This window comes from Oratosquilla oratoria, chromosome 30 (genome assembly GCF_046742065.1).
Source record: "Oratosquilla oratoria isolate Oo_2021 chromosome 30, ASM4674206v1, whole genome shotgun sequence".
Taxonomy (NCBI): domain Eukaryota; kingdom Metazoa; phylum Arthropoda; class Malacostraca; order Stomatopoda; family Squillidae; genus Oratosquilla; species Oratosquilla oratoria.
In genome coordinates this window covers 45293395-45314938 of record NC_134806.1, presented here as the reverse complement: position 1 = coordinate 45314938, position 21544 = coordinate 45293395, and the positions used below count along the sequence as shown (strand labels likewise).

Sequence of the window (21544 nt, the reverse complement as noted above, 5' to 3'; positions counted from 1 at the left end):
AGTTGTTAAGATGATGAAAGCAGGTAAGGCACCTGGTCTGGATGGATGCCATGCAGAATGTCTAAAAAAAAAAAAGGAGGCACAGTGATGGTGGACTAGCTGGTGAGGTTATTTAATGTTTTCTGGAGAGAGGGTAGAGTGCTGGGGAACTGGAGGAGTGCCTGTATAAACCCACTTTACAAGGGAAAAGGGGACAAGTGTGAATGTAGTAGTTTCAGAGGGATTAGCTTTGCTAAGTGTAGTTGGGAAGGTTATGGGAGGATCTTGATTGAGAGGATTAGGAGAACAGAGGGAGTAATTGGTGAGGAACAGTGTGGAGTTAGGACGGGTAGAGGTTGTGTAGATCAGATTTTTATGGTAAGACAGATATGTGAGAAAGCTATAGGAAAGGGGAAGGATGTTATTTGGGCTTTTATGGATGTGGAAAAGGCTTATGATAGGGTAGACAGAAAGGCACTGTGGGAGGTTTTGCGGATATAGAGGATAGGAGAGAAGCTTCTAGGAACTGTCAAGAGTTTTTATGAGAGTAGTAGAGCTTGTGTCAGGATTAGAAATGGAGAGAGTGAGTGGTTCGAGGTAAAGGTGGGACTTCGTCAAGGATGCATTATGTCGCCCTGGCTGTTCAACTTATACATGGATGGGGTAGTGCGAGAGGTAAATGCAAGGGTAGTGGGTCAGGGATTGGAAATGGTTAAAGAAAATGGAGAAAAGTGGGAGGTGAGCCAGCTGTTGTTTGCAGACGACACTGCGCTTGTGGCAGGATCAGAGGAGGGATTGAGGAAGTTGGTGACAGAATTTGGGAGAGTGTGTGATAGAAGAAAGCTGAAGATAAATGTGGGTAAAAGTAAGGTGATGAGATGTACAAGGTGTGAAAGTGGCAGCACACTGGAAGTGAGCATTAAGGGAGCGACTGGAGGAAGTGGATGATTTTATACTTGGGTGCAAATGTGGCAGGAAAAGGTGGAGTGGAGGTGGAGGTAGAATGTAGATTGAGAGAAGCAAGTAAATGCCTTGGTGGATTAAAAAGTGTAATGAGGAATAGACATTTGGGAATGGATGCTAAGAGGAGATTGTATGAAGGAGTGATTGTGCCAACAGCACTGTATGGGTCAGAAACATGAAACATAAGAGAGGAAGAGAGAAGGAGTTTGAATGTGTTTGAGATGAGGTGTCTGAGAAGTATGATGTGGGTTACTAGGCTAGATAGAGTGAGAAATGAGGAGGAGAACAGGGGTAGAAGGGGAGCTGGGAGATAGGGTTGATGAAAGAGTATTAGGATGGTTTGGATGCATGGAAAGAATGAGTGAAGAAAGACTAGTAAAAGAGGTATGGAAGGCAGATGTGGAAGAAGTGAACATGAGGGGACGTCCTAGGATGAGGTGGATAGATGGGGTGAAGGAGGCTTTAGGGAAGAGGGGAATGTCTGTAGAGCAACGACGGGAGAGGACAGAAGAAAGGGGTGAATAGAGAATGGTTGTATATGGATGATGTTGTGATGCATGAGGTGGAATGGGCAGGGGGATGGGGGGTGAGGTAGTAAATGCCTTGTAGGTAGAAACAACTTTGCCAACCGGGTAGTTAATGAATGGAATAAACTTCCTGCACAGGTAGTGCAATGTTGTTCAGTTTGAACCTTTAAGAATCATTTAGATAAACACCTAAGCAAGATGCTGTAATGATTATAATTTATTTTATATTATTTGTTTTTGTTTTGTTATCATTTGTCTGATTTTCATTTATTATTAGTTATATGTGAGGAACAGCGTGGATTTAGGATGGGTAGATCAGATTTTTGTGATAAGATAGATATGTGAGAAAGCTATAGGAAAGGGGAAGGATGTTTTTTGGGCATTTATGGACCTGGAAAAGGCTTACGACAGGGTAGACAGAAAGGAACTGTGGGAGGTTTTGCAGATATACGGGATAGGCGACCCCCTATGCATAAAGGAGAAGACGGGGAGAAATCCCTTCGGGCTGCGTCAAAATTTGCTCACACATGCTACCTCACCCACCATCCTCCTACCCATTCCACCTCATGCATCACATCATCATCCATATACAACCATTCTCCCTTCACCCGTCTTTTGTTCTCTCCCCTCCTTCCTCAACAGACATTCCCCTCTTCCCTAAAGCCCCCTTCACCCCATCGATCCACCTCATCCTAGGACGTCCCTTCATGTTCACTCCCTCCACATCTGCCTTCCATACCTCTTTTACTAGTCTTTCTTCACTCATTCTTTCCATGTGTCCAAACCATCCTAAAACTCTTTCATCAACCCTATCTCCAAACCCCCTTTCCACCCGTTCTCCTCATTTCTCACTCTATCCAGCCTAGTAACCCACATCATACTTCTCAGACACCTCATCTCAAACACATTCAAACTCCTTCCCTCTTATGTTCTATGTTTCTGACCCATACAGTGCTGTTGGCACAATCACTTCTTCATATAGTCTCCTCTTAGCATCCATTCCCAAATGTCTATTCCTCATAACACTTTTTAATCCACCAAGGCATTTACTAGCTTCTCTCAATCTACATTCTACCTCCACCTTTTCCTGCCACATTTGCACCCATGTATTTAAAACTATCCACTTCCTCCAGTCGCTCTCCCTTAATACTCATTTCCAGACTACTGCCACTTTCACCCCTTGTACATCTCATCACCTTACATTTACCCACATTTATCTTCAGCTTTATTCTATCACACACTCTCCCAAACTCTGTCACCAACTTCCTCAATCCCTCCTCCGATCCTGCCACAAGCGCAGTGTCGTCTGCAAACAACAGCTGGCTCACCTCCCACCTTTCCCCATTTTCTTTAACCATCTCCAATCCCTGACCCACCACCCTTTCATTTACCTCTCGCACCACCCCATCCATGTATAAGTTGAACAGCCAGGGCGACATAACGCATCCTTGACGAAGTCCCACCTGTAACTCGAACCACTCACTCTCTCCATTTCTAATCCTGACAGATGCTCTACTTCTCTCGTGAAAACTCTTGAGAGCTCCTAGAATCTTTCCTCCTATCCCGTATATCCGCAAAACCTCCCGCAGTGCCTTCCTGTCTACCCTGTCGTAAGCCTTTTCCAGATCCATAAATGCCCAAAACACATCCTTCCCCTTTCCTATTGCATTTACTGGTGTTAAATTTCATTAGTCACTTTTCAGATCATTGCTGCAATTTATCTAAATCTTGAATATCTAATTGGTTTAAGTGATCATTTGCCACTCCGCACAGTTTTGTATCATCAACAAATTTGGAAACAGTAGATTTTAGTCCATGGTCTATATCATTTATATATACTATGAATAGAAGTGGCCCAAGAACAGAACCCTGAGGAACTCCACTTGTAAAATTTTTCCATCTATTAGTTTTTCCATTTAAAACAACTCTGTTTTCGACCATTCAACCAATTACTAGTCCAACTTAATAGGCTACCACTTATTCCGTGTAAAGCTAATTTAGTAAGTAGTCTTTCGTGTGGGACGGTATCAAAAGCTTTTGCAAAGTCTAGATATATTAAATCTATATTGTTTCTTTTGTCATAATTCGAGATAACTGTGTTGTAGAATTCGAGTAAGTTAGTCACGCAAGAATGTTTCCGTCTGAAACCATGCTGACTATAATTTATCAAACGGTTACTTTCTAAATGATGTTCGATAGCATCTCTGATGACAGTTTCCATTATTTTTCCTATGATTGAAGTAAAACTTATAGGCCTATAGTTATTTGGTTTCTTTTTGTCACCTTTTTTGAATATGGGAGTAACGTTAGCTAGCTTCCATTCTCTTGGGACATCTCCGGATATGATGTATTTCTTGAAAATAATTTCTAATGGAACAACAATCTCATTTTTCATTTCCCAAGGTCTTTTCCCCCTTATAAAGGAGGTAGCCAAGTCAAGAGGCGAATACCCACTCCACTCCCAACCACCACCCTTGCCTCCCTCTCATCTTTGCTCCTTGTGGACGAACGGTCATCCCCATCTCCACAAGGAACTAAGATGAGAGGGAAGCAAGGGTGGAATAGGTGGGAGTGGGTGCTTGCCTTTCGACTTGGCTACCTCCCTAATAAGGGGGAAAAAAGCCCCTGGTATATGGATAGATCTACATACCAAGGGCTTTTTCCCACTTATAAGGGAGGTAGCCAAGTTAAAAGGCGAATACCCACTTTCATTCCTCCTCCTATGTTTCTTTCTAGGTTGTGAAACTTCATTACTTACCCTGCTGACTCACAATGATGGTGAAGGAGCGAACACAAAAAAATTCATAATTGGTGTGTACATACATATACCAAGGGCATTTTCCCCCTTACAAGGGAGGTAGCCAAAGTCAAAGGCATAGTTCCACTCCACTCCCATTCACCACCCCTCTCTCCCTCTTTTCTTGGGTCCTTCTGGATAACGGGTCATCCCTGCATTTCACCCACTGCCCTGGGTCAGAGGCAATGCTTCAAGACACAGCAAGGCAACCCCCACTTGTGCAGAAAAAGATAAGACAGGGAGAAATCTCTTCAGCCTGCAACAAAATATCATTCATGCATACTACTTCACCCCCAACTCCCTTCCATGCATCACAGCATCATCCATACACAACCATTCTCCATTCACCCCTATCTTCTGTCTTCTCCCTTCCTTCCGCAACAGACATTCTCCTCTTTCCCAATGCCCCTTTTACCCCATCCATTCATCTCCCAACTCCCTTTCCACCCCGCTCTCCTCCTCACCACCTTGTTTCTCTTCTATCCAGCCTAGTATGCTGGATAATTGGTATATCAAAGCCAAAAGCATTTCATAAAGTCTTTATTATAATTATTATCATTATGTTATGGTAACAGCTCTTTTCTGTGTATCTTGGCACCAGAAAATTGCCTAATATCTTTTGTAAAAAGAAATAGATTTGTACTAGGATAAAATGCACGTCATTCTTCCTATAAAATTAGGACTATGACTTCTCTTTCTTCCGTACACTTCGCTTACTTCCGTATTTTGTCATAATGTCAACAATCTTGCCTTTATGGTCAAACAGTTTATTCATTTGCACTTTAGCTTCGGCCATCTGATCCCTGATGATCTTGGAACGCTGAATGTTTGCCTTGACGAGCTCCGATAACCGGTTGACATCTTTCTCGAAGTCCTGTAAATATTAAAGATTTGGCATTAATCAAATAAACTACCAATCATATCAAAACACAAGCATGTACCGTATACTATCTATTCTAGTTACCAAGGGCTTTTCCCCCCTTATATGGGAGGTAGCCAAGTCAAAATGACTCGCCCACTCATTCCACTGCCATCCACCACCCTTTCTTTCCCTCTAAACCGAGTTTCTTATGGGTGAAGGTTCATCCCTGTCTCCAGCCCACCGACCAGGTCAGAAGCACTACACCAAGACAAGACAAGATACAGGGATGACCTGCCATCCAGAAGGTGCCAAGATAAGAGGGAGGGTGGAGTGGAGTGTATTAGGGATGGAATGGGTGGGAATGATTTTTATGCCTTTTTCTTTTTGGCTACCTCCCTTGTAAGGGGGAAAAAGCCTTTGGTATATATATATGTATGTATATACTAAGGGATTGTCCCCCTCATAAGGAAGGTCAAGGCAATCCACTCCCATCCATTCTACTCCTACCATTTCCCTCTCATCTTGGAGTGGTCAATTTCCAGAACATTACTTTTAATGTCCAGCATAGCACAAGAGCATCACTGACTTGTGGTAAGAAGTCACACAGCCAATGATTCTATTCTCAGGGGCCAAGCTAAGTCAATTAGGTGTAACATAAACAGACAAGATGCAAGAAGTTATAACAGAAATTCCATTATAATGGAAAAGAGGCCCATGGTATATAGATGGATGTGACATATATATACTGACAGGATTTATTAACAAAACAAAAACATAACTAAAAAACAAATTATGACAAATTCCCTGTCTGGGGGAAGAAGGCCCTGAGAAATAAACACATACACGACAGTAATGGTGACATGTGGACATCTTATTGATAATGACAATTTCAGGATGAATTCCTGTTACTCAAAAAAAGCAGAATGATTTTTTCATACTATTTGATATCTGGTCCCACGATGAATTCTTGTTACTCAAAAAAAGCAGAATGATTTTTTCATACTATTTGATATCTGGTCCCACAAGGAAAACTATTGATGTATACAATAAGAGATTCTTCCCCCTTATAAAAGAGGTAGTCAAAGACATGCACCAACTCCCATCCCCCCACCCTTTTTTTCCCCATCTCTTAGCTCCTCATGGATGAAGGGTTATCCCTATCTCCTGCCTAGGTCAGAAGCAATGCAGCAAGGCATATACATAGCAAGGCCTCTTCAACTGATTGACGACCATCCCCCTCTCCATTGTTGAGTACACACAAACACACACTTACGTCGGACAGACGGCGAGGATTGACGTCCTGAAGAAAAAGTGAAATTTTCATGGATCTCAACGCAAAGGAAGTACCTATTGTATTTGCAGGGAAGGGGGTTGCTCGTGGTGTAGTGGGAAAGTGAGGAAAAAGGAGAAGGGGAGGGATTACTGAGGGAAATGGAAGGAAATGAGGAAGGAGAGGACTTGGTCCAGGCAGGCAGACGCCATGTAAACAAACGTGGGCTGGATAAATTTAGTGACGAAGGGTCTAACAAAAATGTAAAGATTAGAAACATAGATATGAGCAGCACAATAGAAGGCGAGGATAATAATTTCCATGGATTTAATGAGGGGGGGGGGGATACCAACCTCTCCCAACAAGACTAGAACAAAAACTTGAACAAATGACCGAACATTGGGAGAGTAGGTTCGGTAGAATGTTAGAAACTGCGCAAAGGGTTGAAAGACTGGAAGAACTAGAGAAGGCGAACAAAAACTTAACTAAGAAAATAGAACTAAAAATACAGTTAAAAGAAGTAAAAGAGGAGAATGAAGAATTAAAGAGGAATAATAAAGAAAACAAAGAGGCCATAGCTAAAGAAGCTAAGGGTTGGAAGACAATCCAAGAAAACAGTAAAGTTGCATTTACTGACATAATTAAACAGCAAATGAAAGAACTGAAGACTCAGTTATTAAAGTGATGAGACAAAAGGAGAATATAGTAAGAGACTTAGCAGATAAAAAGAAATGTATAATTATATTAGGAATGGAAGAGAAACACAACCCAGATAGAACCACAAGAATCAATGAGGAAAATGAAAAAGTAAGCAGATTACTAGAATTAGTTCAAGATGAGCCTGAAATCATGAAACAAATTGAAGAGAAGTTTAGACTCGGAAAGTATAGTACAGATAAGACCAGACCAATTAAGATTAAATTCAGGTCACAAATGACGGCAGAGAATATCTTATCAAAAACACGGAAACTAGCAACAAGTGAACAATATAAAAAGGTATGGATAAAAAGGGAAATGAATAAAGAGGAAAGAGAGGAGGAAAAAATGAAAGACAATAAGCTAAGGAAAAAAACGAGAACAGAAGTCAGAAAAAGAGAAATTCTATTGGAGAGTAGTGAATATGAGAGTAAGGAAATTTGAAATACTAGAGAAAAACAAAAGGGAAACAGAGAATACAATGGAAGTGGCAGAAAACTAAGAGCGTCTTACACAAACATAGATGGATTAATTACAGGATTGAATGAGCTGAATGATTATCTGAAGGAAAAAGAACCAGACATAATGGGAATTGTAGAAACGAAATTAAAAGGTCCACTACCACCCAACAGTGTAGGACATGACGCATATAATTATTGGATTAGAAACAGAGAGACAAAGCAAGGGGGTGGAGTTATGTTCCTGACTAAGAAGGATATAAACGTGAAGAGTGTCACATATGGAAAGAATACAGTAGAGATGATTATGATCGAAGTGGAAGACAGAGATAAGAAGAACAGAAAGTTTGTGATAAATTATGTGCCTCCAAAAACAGCCTCGTGGGAAGAGAGTGAACATAAAAGGATGTTAGAGGACACAAAGATAACATTAAATAAGATAATAGAAGATGGAGGAAGAATATTTATGATGGGCGACTTTAATTGCAAAGAAGTCTGCTGGGAAGAGATGACAGTAAAGGGTGGAGACGGCTCATGGGGAAATGTTCTACTCGGGATGATTATTGACCATACAATGACGCAGTGGATACAGGAGAACACTAGGTATAGAAATGAAGAAGAACCATCGAGACTAAACCTAATAATCACATCTGAACCTAGAATAGTAGAAAAGATTGAATATAAAACACCAATAAGTGACCATATACTGATTGAACTGGAACTAAATGAGGAAAAAATATATGAAAAGAAATGAACAATATAGAAAAGGAAGAATGTATGAAAAAACAAACTTTGATAAAATAAGAGAATTCTTTCAAAAAGAAAACTGGGAAGAAATATACAAAGAAGAAACAACAGTGGAAGAGAAATGGAATATTTTGACAAAAATTTATAAAAAAGGAGTGGAAAAGTATGTCCCAAGACAAAAACAAGAAAAAGAATATGTAAAGTGCTGGTACAACAAAAGTTGTAGGGAGTAAAAGACAAAAGAGACAAAGCTTGGACCAAATGGAAAAATACAGCCCTGAAAAATGGAAAATATATACTTGTTATAGAAATGAATATGTACAAGCGTGCAGAGAGGAAAACAGAAAATATGAAAAAGATGTCATAGAAAAATGTAAAGATCAACCAAAACTATTTATCAGATTTGTAAACAGAAAACTGAAAAACAAACAAGATTTGGAGAAATTAAGACAAGGAGTTGAATACACAGAGGAAATTGAAATGGCAGAAATTATGAACAAGCATTTTAAATCAGTGTTTACAAGGGAGAACATACAACCTGAAGAGATTGAATGGAAAGAGAAAGTCCCCCCCATGAAAGAAATAGAAGTAACAAAGAATGAAATATTGAAACACTTGAGTAATCTTGATGTCAGAAAATTGCATGGACCAGATGAAATAGCAAACTGGATCTTGAAAGAATGCAGGAATGAACTGGCAGACAAAATACATAGAATAATAAATAGTTCCTTGAAAGAAGGAAGTCCCAGAAGATTGGAAAAAAGCAAATATAGTACCTATATATAAAGGGGAAAATAAAGAAGGCCCTACCAACTACAGACCAGTCTCTCTAACAAGTACAATAGCAAAAATATGTGAAAAAAATTGTCAAAAGTAGATGGGTAAAATATTAAAAAACGTGCTAAATCCAAGGCAATTTGGATTCAGACAAGGACGATCATGCGTCACCAATTTAATATGTTTCTATTCAAGACTAATAGATATAATACAAGAAAGAGATGGATGGGCTGATTGTGCATTTCTAGACCTAAAAAAAGCCATTGACAAAGTACCACATAAGAAGTTGCTTAAGAAATTAGAAACTGAAGGAGGAATACAGGGCAAACTGCTTAAATGGACGGAAGACTTTATGCAAGAGAGAAAAATGAGAGAGGTGATAAGAGACAAACACTCAAAATGGGATGAATAAGCGGTGTTCCACAAGGAACAGTTCTGGCCCCAATAATGTTTGCTATATACATTAATGATATGGATGACGGAATTGAAAGTTATATGAGCTTCTTTGCAGATGATGCAAAACTGTTAAAAAAAGTGAAAACGGAAGAAGATTGTGAGTCACTACAGAGTGATCTAAATAAAGTACAGGAATGGAGTAGGAAGTGGGAGATGGAGTTCAACACTAAAAAGTGTAGTATTATGGAATTTGGAAAAAGCAAAAACAGAATAACAGGATCATATAAATTGGGAGGAATAAAAAATGTAGAAAATGAGAAGGACCTGGGAGTCATTGTTATGAATATGTCACCTGAGAAACATATAAATAAGATTTTTGGAGAAACTTATAACTTAATAAGAACAATCAAAGTGGCATTTACATACCTGGATGAAGAAATGGTGAAGAAAATTCTAATCACTCTGATAAGACCAAGACTGGAATATGCAGCAACAATATGGTCACCAAGTACAAAAAAATGTATAAAAAAACTTGAAAGAATACAAAGAGCAATTACAAAATTGGCACCAACACTCTCAAAACTATCATATGAAGAGAGACTAGCAAAAGTTGAACTACAGACACTAGAGCAAAGAAGAGAGAGAGGAGATTTGATAGCTATTTACAGAATCATGAAAGGCATAGAAATTATTGATAGAGAGAATCTGATAAAATGGGATGATAGAAATACAAGAGGACATGGAAAGAAAATCAAGAAAGACAGCTATAGAAGAGATGTGAAAAAGAACAGCTTTCCTCACAGAGTAATAGACAGTTGGAACAATTTAGATGAGAAAGTAGTGTGTGCAAAAACAATACATAAATTTAAAAATAGTTTAGATAAAATGAGATATGAAGACGGGACACCACGAGCATAGCTCCCCTTCCCGTAAAATACAACTAGGTAAATACACCAAAGGCCCCTCCCTTAACAAGGGAGGTAGCCAAAAAACAAAAAACAAAGGCATATATATACATACATATATCAAGGGCTTTTTCCCCCTTACAAGGGAGGTAGCCAAAAAAAAAACAAAGGCATACAAATCATTCCCACCCATTCCATCCCTAAATACACTTCACACCCCTCTACCCTTTCTCTTATCTTGGCACCTCCTGGATGATGGGTCATCCCTGTATCTTGTCCACTGCCCTGGGTCAGAAGCAGTGTCACAAGACACAGCACATCCACAGCAAGGCACCTTCATTAAATCGGCGACCCTCCCCCTCTTTGTCCCCTCCTGCAGAAAAGGAGAAGACGGGAAGAAATCCCTTCAGGCTGTGTCAAATTTTTCTCATCACATCATCATCCATATACAACCATTTTCCATTCACCCATCTTCTGTCCTCTCCCGTCCTTCCTCAACAGACATTCCCCTCTTCCCCAAAGCCCCTTTCTCCCCATCCATCCATCTCCTCCTAGGTCACCCCCTCATGTTCACTCCCTCTACATCTGTCTTCCATACCTCTTTTACTAGTCTTTCTTCACTTATTCTTTCCATGTGTCCAAAACATCCCAATACTCTTTCATCCACCCTATCTCCCAACTCCCTTACCACCCCCGTTCTCCTCCTCACCTCTTCATTTCTCACTCTATCCAGCCTAGTAACCCCCATCATACTTCTCAGACACCTCATCTCAAACACATTCAAACTCCTCCTCTCTTATGTTCCATGTTTCTGACCCATACAGTGCTGTTGGCACAATCACTCCTTCATACAATCTCCTCTTAGCATCCTTTCCCAAATGTCTATTTCTCATTACACTTTTTAATCCACCAAGGCATTTACTTGCTTCTCGCAATCTACATTCTACCTCCACCTCCACTCCTCCCTTTCCTGCCACATTTGCACCCAAGTATCTAAAAGTATCCACTTCCTCCAGTCACTCTCCCTTAATGCTCACTTCCAGTCTGCTGCCACTTTCACCCCTTGTACATCTCATCACCTTACTTTTACCCACATTTATCTTCAACTTTCTTCTTTCACACACTTTCCCATGCTCTGTCACTAAATTCCTCAATCCCTCCTCTGATCCTACTACAAGCACAGTGTCGTCTGCAAACAACAGCTGGCTCGCCTCCCACTTTACTACATTTTCTTTAACCATCTCCAATCCCTGACCCACTACCCTTGCATTTACCTCTCTCACCACCCCATCCATGTATAAGTTGAACAGCCAAGGTGACATAACACATCCCTGACGAAGTCCCACCTTTACCTTGAACCACTTACTCTCCATTTCTAATCCTGACAGCTCCTAAAAGCATTCCTCCTATCCCGTATATCTGCAAAACCTCACACAGTGCCTTCCTCTCTACCCTGTCGTAAGGCTTTTCTAAATCCATAAATGTCCAAAAAACATCCTTACCCTTTCCTATTGCTTTCTCACATATGTCTTACTACAAAAATCTGATCTACGCAACCTCTACCTGTCCTAAATCCACACTGTTCCTCACCAATTACTCCCTCTGTTCCTCTCCTAATCCTCTCAATCAAGATCCTCCCACAAGCCTTCCCAACTACACTCAACAAGCTAATCCCTCTGAAACTACTACACTCATACTTGTCCCCTTTTCCCTTGTAGAGTGGAACTATACAGGCACTCCTCCAGTCCTCCGTCAGTCTACCCTCTCACCAGCCAGTCCACCATCACTGTACCTCCTCTTTTTTTTAAGACATTCTGCATGGCATCCATCCAGACCAGGTGCCTTCCCTGCTCTCATCAACTGCCTTCACTCCATCCTTCCTTATTACTAATGAACGGTTGTATACAATTACTACAGAGAGAAGTTTGATATGTCTTACTTTATATGGTTTCCTTGGATGAGTCCTCTTCTCTAGTGCTGTGAGTAAAATCTGTAATCTCTCGACAACTTCCCCTTCAAGGTCCGTCAAGTCCTCGACCTGCCCCGAAACATGCATGACCTGAAATCCAAAGATCATCAAAATACATGCTCGTGTATTCTCATTCCTCAATTGAGAAGTATCAACAGAATAAGTCATTTAGAACACATATTTCTTATCACCCTAAAATTACCAACAAATAGAACAAGTTTGTTATAACACAATATGAACATTCTTTAGGGAAACACAAATATGGATGCATGACTAAATTGTCTTGTCCTACTATAGATATGACAACAGAAAATACCATCATATGCATATTCATCTGCAAAATATGTAAACAAGGTAGGAAAAAATTATTCCAGGTTCTTCCGATACCATCATTCCAGTGCCATGACGTCAACAATGACACACACCAAAATGTTTAGATCATAGAAGAAACAGACAATACTCCTTGGAAGAAAGTAGCATTATGGAAGTACACACATACATATACCAAGGGCTCTTTCCCCCTTACAAGGGAGGTAGCCAAAGTCAAAAGGCATAATTCCACTCCCACCCATTCTGTCCACACATACTCCACTCTCATTCACCACCCCTCCCTCCCTCTTATCTTGGCTGCTCCTGGATGATGGGTCTTCCCTGCATCTCACACATTGTCCTGGGTCAGAAGTAATGCAGCAACACAGAATTAGGTAAAAACATCAAAATAGTTTAATGTGAACCTTTGAATATACACAACATTCTGTTAGAAATATTTAAAGATGTGATATTTGGGGTAACATTAATACACGAGTACAGTAAACCTCCTTTAAATTGGCACGACAGGTGTAGTCCATGCCAAAGTACCGTTTTTTCCAACTTAACTTGTCATACCTCTGGTAACCTTATTTCTATCTATATACCAAGTGTTTCTTCCCCCTTATAAGGGGGGTAGCCAAGTCAAAGGCATGCATCCACTCCCATCCACCACACTTGTTACCATTCAACACCCTTGACACATTTATTTTTTTAATAAAACCCTACTAGCCAAATTAATTACACACATATACCAAAGGCTTTTTCCCTCCCTTATTAGGGAGGTAGCCAAAAAACAAAGGCATAAAAACCATTCCCACCATTCCGTCCCCAACATACTCTACTCCCCTCCCTCCCTCTTATCTTGGCACTTCCTGGATGATGGGTCATCCCTGCAACTCGCCCACTGCCCTGGGTCAGAAGCAGTGTCACAAGACACAGCAAGGTTGCTTCATTAAGTCAGTACCCCCCCCCTCTCTGTACCCTCATGCAGAAAAGATGGGGGAGAAATCCTTTTGGGCTGCGTCAAATTATTTCTCACACATACTCCCTCACCTCCCATTCAACCTCATGGATTACAAACATCATCCATATACAACCATTCTCCATTCACCCCTATCTGTCCTCTCCTGTCTTTCCTCAACAGACATTCCTCTCTCCCCCAAAGCCCCTTTTACCCCATCCATCCATCTCATCCTAGGTTGACCCCTCATGTTCACTCCTTCCACACCTTTTACTAGTCTTTCTTCACTCATTCTTTCCACATGATTGTGGAGGTGTGTATCCGGGAGATAGATCGAGTCTATGTCCGGATGCCACGTTGGGATCACTCTTAGTTTCCCCCCAACACATACCCTGCAAGAAAACCCTAAAGCTTTAAAAAAAAAAAATGTCTGGAAAAAGAACCTTTTTTGTTTGCTTGGGTAACGACACCAGCAAGAGCAGGAAAATAAAAAATGGAGTTCCACAAGGATCAGTCTTGGCTCCAACACTTTTCAACATCTATATGAGTGATATGTCCACCACAACCTCCAGAAAGTTTGGATATGCAGACGATTTTGCAATGGCCTACCAATCAAACAAGATTGAACAGCTAGAAAATACAATATCAGAGGACCTGCAAACAATACAAAAATACTTTGAGAAATGGTATCTGCAAATGAACACAAACAAAACTGTGTCAACACTGTTTCACCTAAACAATAAACAAACTGACAAAACTCTGGATATTAAAATAAACAACCAAACCCTCCCAGCCGAGAAAACCCCCAAGTACCTTGGTATAACCCTAGACACATATAGAAAACACAGCGCACAAATTGAACAAAAGAAACTGCTTGATCAGAAAACTAGCTGGAACCACCTGGGGAGCAAAACAAACAAGTGCTTAAAACCGCAGCACTTGCCCTGTGCTACAGTGTAGCAGAATATGGGGCACCAGTGTGGGCTCAGAGTGCACACACAAATAAAATTGACAATAAACTCCACGCAACCATGCGGATAATATCAGGGGCCATTAAACCAACACCACTCATTTGGCTGCCAACGATGAGTGGCATAGCACCACCAAATATACGACGTGAGGATGCCATACAAAAACAACACCAACGCATAGACAACCTTCCAGCAGATATACCCCTCAAACAAATAATGGAGGAGGCCCCAATAATAACGAGGCTAAAATCAAGAAAACCTTTCTTTAAAACAAAAAACAAAAATTTCAACCTAAAAGAAGCCTGGCAAGAAGAATGGACAAGGAAACTACCCACTGGGGGAAACTTAGTAACAGACCCAACCGAAATACTACCTGGATTTTCCAACCTAACCAGAAGAGAATGGACACAAGCCAACAGGCTGATATCACAACAAGGCAAAACAGCCGTTAACCTGCATCGCTGGGGCTACAAAGACTCCCCAATGTGCCCATCTTGTCATAATTCGCCCCAAGATACAGACCATCTCGTACTGCACTGCCCAATCACAGCAGTGCCAAGGGGTTACCAGACTATCTATGAAGCAAATCAAACATTCATAGACTGGCTAGCAAATACAAAATTGGAGGTGTAAGAAAGCCATACGATACTACTATTCTTTCCACATGTCCAAACCATCCCAATACTCTTTTCATCAACCCAATCTCCCAACTCCCTTTCCACCCGTTCTCCTCCTCAAATTATTTTTAAAAAATTTCCATTGATTTACTCACAGAAAATCCCTTCTAATGTCATGCGGAAGTGCTTGAAGACACAAAGCCACCACAACAGGTTCATAAATGAGTACAAGGGAGTTCCAAAAGTAACGAGTAATGTTTTTTTTTTTTAATATAAATTCTGCACCAAGGGATCCAAGGGGATTGTTTATGGCATTGTTATGATGAATAAATCTTTACACTCGTATCTTGAAATTTCCATCTCCTTGTTGCGGATATTGAGTGTGACAGTCTAATAAAGTAACCCATGATGGATGTGCATCAGAAGCAGAGATGCGTCACTGAATTCCTCCTCACAGAAGTGGAACCCATTGACATTCACTGGCACTTGGTGAATGTTTACAGAGCCAAGGCAGTTCATGTCAGCATGGTTTGTTGATTTTAGAGTGATGACAGATGTGAATGACAAACTGCTTTGGACAGCCATGTACAGGCCCTAGCTCAATGCTGGCAAACATGCATTGAGAAGAGGGGAGATTACATGGTGAAATAAATTCTGGAGTAAAAATGTCTGCTCATTTAAATGGTGCCACTCCCATTGTCACAGCTCTTCAACTTTTTGAGTTACACATAAAAAGATAAGGAGGCATTAGTTTCAGAACTACCATAGTACATGGAGAATGGTTGTATATGGATGATGTTGTGATGCATGAGGTGGAATGGGGGGGCGAGGTATATGTGTGAGCAAAATTTGACGCAGCCCGAAGGGATTTCTCCTAGTCTTCTCCTTTTATGCAATGGGGGGACAGAGAGGAGGGGTCTCTGATTTAATGAAGTGGCCTTGCTGTGGATGTGCTGTGTCTTGCGACACTGCTTCTGACCCAGGGCAGTGGACAAGGTGCAGGGATGACCCGTCATCCAGGAGGTGCTAAGATAAGAGGGAAGGTGGAGGGGTGTGGAGTGTATTCAGGAATGGAATGGGTGGGAATGATTTTATGCCTTTTCCTTTTTGGCTACCTCCCTTGTAAGGGGGAAAAAGCCTTGGTATATGTATGTATGTATATGTAACTAGCCTTGTTGACTTGTGTGGGGGGAAAAGCAAGACTTTGTGAAAGGAAACAGTGAAAGGAGGAAAAAGGAGAGAGAGAGAGAGAGAGAAAAATATATAGAAATGGAGAGAGTGGTTCAAGGTAAAGGTGGGACTTTGTCAGGGATGTGTCATGTCAACCTGGCTGTTCAACTTATACATGGATAGGGTGGTGACTTTGAATGTGTTTGAGATGAGGTGTCCGAGAAGTATGATAGGGGTTACTAGGCTGGATAGTGAGAAATGAGGAGGTGAGGAGGAGAACAGGGGTGGTAAGGGAGTTGGGAGATAGGGTGGATGAAAGAGTATTGGGATGGTTTGGACACATGGAAAGAATGAGTGAAGAAAGACTAGTAAAAGAGTTATGGAAGGCAGATGTGGAGGGAGGGGACGTCCTAGGATGAGGTGGATGGATGGGGTGAAGGGGGCTTTGGGGAAGAGGGGAATGCCTGTTGAGCAAGGACAGGAGCGGGCAGAAGACAGGGGTGAATGGGGAATGGTTGTATATAGATGATGATGTGATGCATGAGGTGGAATGGGGTGGGGGGGTGAGATAGTATGTGTGAGAAAAATTTGATGCAGCCTGGAGGGATTTCTCCCCATCTTCTCTTTTTCTACATGAGGGGACTATGAGGTGGGGTCGCCGATTTAATGAAGTGGTCTTGCTGTGGATGTGCTGTGTCTTGTGACACTGCCTCTGACCTAGGGGAATGGACAAGATGCAGAGATGACCTGTCATCCAGGAGGTGCCAAGATAAGAGGGAGAGTAGAGGGTGGTGGGGAGTGGAGTGTATTTAGGGATGGAGTTGTTGTTGTTGTCGTTCCCTAGACTGTCTGCCCGAGCAGTCCCGTCTCCCCAAGGAAGGCCACAGCCGAAACTGGGTTTTCCCACAAATCCTTTATAGAGTGTATGTTGTGTTGTTTGCGTGCATGATTGTGTATAATGCAGTCTTCCATTATGTGTTGTATGGTATGGGGTGAAGTGTTACATCCTGGGCAGCTGTTCACAACACGGTCGTCCAGCCTCTTCTGGTAGCTTAGAAGTGCTGGGTGGTGACCGCATCGCAGTCTGGCCAAGTGGACTCTGTCCTTACGTGGGAGAGAGGATTCAGAAGGGTGGATATCAGGGGGTCTGGCATGCAGCAGTGTGTTGTCTTTCAGTGTGTTAATGGAGCGGTGAGTGATATGATTATGAATATGTTTCCGGAGGCTGGTATTTGGTGGTTGTGGAGGAAGAGAAGAGAGTATCTGTGTGTAATAAAGGTCTATGGGTGTAATTTTAGATGGCATCAATTCAGATAGGCCCCACCACAGAACACTTCTTATAACATTAGGGATGGAGTAGGTGGGAATGGTTTTTATGCCTTTTTCTTGGCTACCTCCCTTGTAAGGGGGAAAAAGTCCTTGGTATACGTATGTATATATATACATACATACATATACCAAAGGCTTTTTCCCCCTTACATGGGGGGTAGCCAAAAAGAAAAAGGCATAAACCACTCCCTCCCATTCCATCCCTAAATACACACCCCTCCATCCTCCTTGATGATGGGTCATATATATATAAGAAGGAAATGGGCAAGAACTGATTTACCAAATGAATTGTCAACAAATAGTAACCATGCAGTGAGCCCTAAAACAACTGGTTGTTTTAAGAGATAACTTTAGGAAAGAGGCAAGAACTGGTTTCCCAATAGAGTGGTCAATGAATGGAATCTACTTAGTAACCATGTAGCGAGTGCTGAAACTATTAAAAAAAAAAAAAGTTATATACCCTCATGGATGGGGATGATAGATAAGGAAAAAGGAACCGCCCACTGTAAGCCTTATGGTCTCTTGCAGTTTCCTCAATTCTTATGTTCTTAGGAGAGGTCATAATTGAAAGGATTTATTTTTAAATTTTAATAGAACATACATATACCAAAGACTTTTCTCCCCCGACACAGAGGGGAGGGGGGGGGGGGAGAGCAAAAAAGAAAAAGGCATAGAAACCACTCCCACCCATTCCATTTCCTTTATATTCCACACCCCTCCACCCTCCCTCTCATCTTAGTACCTCCTGGATGATGGGTCATCCCTGCATCCTGTCCACTGCCCTGGGTCAGAAGCAGTGTCGCAAGACACAGCACATCCACAGCAAGGCTGCTTCATAAATTCGGTGACCCCTCACTCTTCGTCCCCTCATGCAGAAAAAGAGAAGACGGAGAAATCCCTTCGGGCAACATCAATTTTTTTTCTCATACATACTTCCTCAACCCCCACCCACTCTCCCTCATGCATCGCAGCATCATCCATACATCCTCCTTACCTCCTCATTTATCACTCTATCAAGCCTAGTACATACATATACCAAAGGCTTTTTCCCCCTATACAGGGGGTAGCCAAAAAAGAAAAAGGCATAGAAAACACTCCCACCCATTCCATTTCCTATATATTCCACTCTCCTCCACCCTCCCTCTTATCTTGACACCTAGCCTAGTAACCCCTATCATACATCTCAGACATTTCATCTCAAACACATTCAAACTCCTTCTCTCTTCCTCTCTAATGTTCCATGTTTCTGCCCCGTACAGTGCTGTTGGCACAATCACTCCTTCATATAACCTCCTCTTAGCATACACTCTATAAAGGATTTGTGGGAAAACCCAGTTTCGGCTGTGGCCTTCCTTGGGGAGACGGGACTGCTCGGACAGACAGTCTAGGGAACGACAACAACAACAACAACCTCCTCTTAGCATCCATTCCCAGATGTCTATTTCTCATTACACTTTTTAATCCACCAAGGCATTTCCTCGCTTCTCTCAATCTACATTCTACCTCCACCCCCACTCCTCCCTTTCCTGCCACATTCACACCCAAGTATCTAAAACTATCCACTTCCTCCAGTCTTTCACCCTTTACGCTCACTTCCAGCCTGCTGTCACTCTCTCCCCTTGTACCTCTCATCACCTTACTTTTGTCCACATTTATCTTCAGCTTCCTTCTTTCACACACCTTCTCAAACTCTGTCACTAACTTCTTCAATCCCTCCCCTGATCCTGCTACATGCACAGTGTCATCTGCAAACAAAAGCTGGCTCACCTCCCACTTTTCTCCATTTTCTTTAACCATCTCCAAACCCCTGAGCCACTACCCTTGCATTCACCTCTCACACCACCCCATCCATGTAAAGATTGAACAGCCAGGGCGACATAACACATCCCTGACAAAGTCCCACCTTTACCTCAAACCATTCACTCTCTCCATTTCTAATCCTAACACAAGCTCTACAATTAAATGTGAATTAGGCCTCCAAAACAGATGTGATGCATAGAAATGTATTTTTCTTCCGTCTAGTTAATTTGCAACCTTAGTTGACCTGTTCCTCTCCAACTCCATTACCTTTGGACACTTGTGTGTTTAACATCCTTAGCTCAAATCATGATAGTTTCATTTGCCCAGCCAGTCCACACACTCTTCTGCATTACTCTATCCCTCCCTCCCGCCACCATTCATTTACGTACCTTCTTACAATAATTATCTTCCTCCTAACGTGATCAAACCAAACAAATTTGGAAACTTCCCAATCTTTCCAAATCCAATATGCATGTAAACCTCTTCACCCCACGAAAAATATTTGTGTGAATAATAGGTTGACTGATGTTCTATGGTGCATCACAATATGCGCATTACAAAATGTAAAGTTATAGATGTTATACTTGGTCTCTTTTACCCACAATGTTTATACATACACATACCAAGGATTTTTTCCCCCTTACAAGGGAGGTAGCCAAAGTCAAAGGCATAGATCCACTCCCACCCATTTCATCCCCACATACTCCACTCCCATTCACCACCCCTTCCCTCCCTCTTATCTTGGCTCCTCCTGGATGAATGTTTATCCATACATATACCCTGGGCTTTTTCCACCTTATAAGGGAGGTAGCCCCCCCCCCCCAAAAAAAAAAAAAAAAAAAAAAAAAAAAAAAAAAAAAAAAAACACAAACACCCATTCCAAACATACTCCACTCCCCCCCAGAAAATGCGATCAAGCCTGTTCACAGAACATGGGGGTCACTCAGCTACTACAAAATAAATATAATCAGGACGCTGACGCTGGCATCCACGTATACTCACTTGCACCTTGTGACATCAATGTAGGGATCATTGTATTCTAGGGGTTGTGTCCATTAAAATCCCTTCAGGATGTGTGAAAATATCATCCATACAGTCATTCTCCACTCCAACCACATGCCCTCTCCTTCCCTTGCTCAACAGACATATAAACACATACATATATCAAGGCTTTCCCCCCCTTACAATAAACAAAATTAATCTTACAATTAAAAATAAAATTTACAATAAACACAATCCAAATTACAATTTCTTCCACACACTCCAAGTATTGTAGACACAACTACCCCTTATTGTAGATTCCTCTTTGCATCAATCCCCAACAACTTACATCTCATGAAAAAACACTTCAGTACATGTATGTGAGTGTGTGAGAGAGTGAAAGTGAGAGACACGAACAAGGGGGAGGGAAGAGAGAGAGGGAAGGAGAGGGAAGGAGAAGAGAGAAGAGGAAAGGGGGAGGGAGAAAGGAGAGATAGGGAGGTAGAAGAGAGTGACAGCATGAGTTCCTTTCCAATGAATGAGTGTCAATGTCCACAATTTTTTTTACAACACCATACAATATTACACACATATATCAAAGGTATAAAATCACTCCAACCCATTCCATCCCATACAATTACCTCTTCCTTAATACCAGACATGCACAAAAAGGAAATTCAATTGTAAAAGAAAATGTCTACAAAGCACTCACCTTCCAACCATTGACTCTCTGCATTGCCATACGCTGATTAGCAATTTCATTAACAGTTAATCGCCGCTCTTCCTTGGGACGCACTTCCGTATGTCTCGTGAAGTGATTGTGTCTCGGTTTCCATGACTGCCGATAGCTGGTCAAAAGGGACATCTGCGGTCTGCGGGTGATTATGGGCATGGTGTGGCTGCTCTTTTCCGACGACTCGTCACTTCCTTCTGTGTATTACAAGAAACGTCATTATGCACCTAATCGGACTCTATAAAATACCTGGAAATTCATCCACAAAGCACTAGTCCTGCAGAAAATACGAGTGTTTACAATAAAATATACACATGATGCCTGACA

General features: G+C 41.5%; 1 protein-coding gene across 19 annotated transcripts in view; it reads right to left on the bottom strand.

Annotated features, from left to right (window-relative positions):
• Positions 1 to 4791: 4791 nt before the first annotated feature.
• Sap130 (Sin3A-associated protein 130) overlaps positions 4792 to 21544 on the bottom strand; it is a 37438-nt gene continuing 20685 nt past the window's right edge. For 14 of the 19 annotated variants that reach the window (XM_076212906.1, XM_076212915.1, XM_076212916.1 and 11 more), the window contains 5 exons: positions 21197 to 21414; positions 12317 to 12436; positions 10603 to 10750; positions 6402 to 6428; positions 4792 to 5140 (listed from right to left, as the gene is read on the bottom strand). In XM_076212906.1, the coding sequence (XP_076069021.1) occupies positions 5049 to 5140; positions 6402 to 6428; positions 10603 to 10750; positions 12317 to 12436; positions 21197 to 21414 (605 nt within the window). In that variant the 3' untranslated portion in view covers positions 4792 to 5048. The remainder of the gene's footprint in view (positions 5141 to 6401; positions 6429 to 10602; positions 10751 to 12316; positions 12437 to 21196; positions 21415 to 21544) is intronic. The other 5 variants (XM_076212905.1, XM_076212917.1, XM_076212898.1 and 2 more) reach the window with 4 other exon arrangements.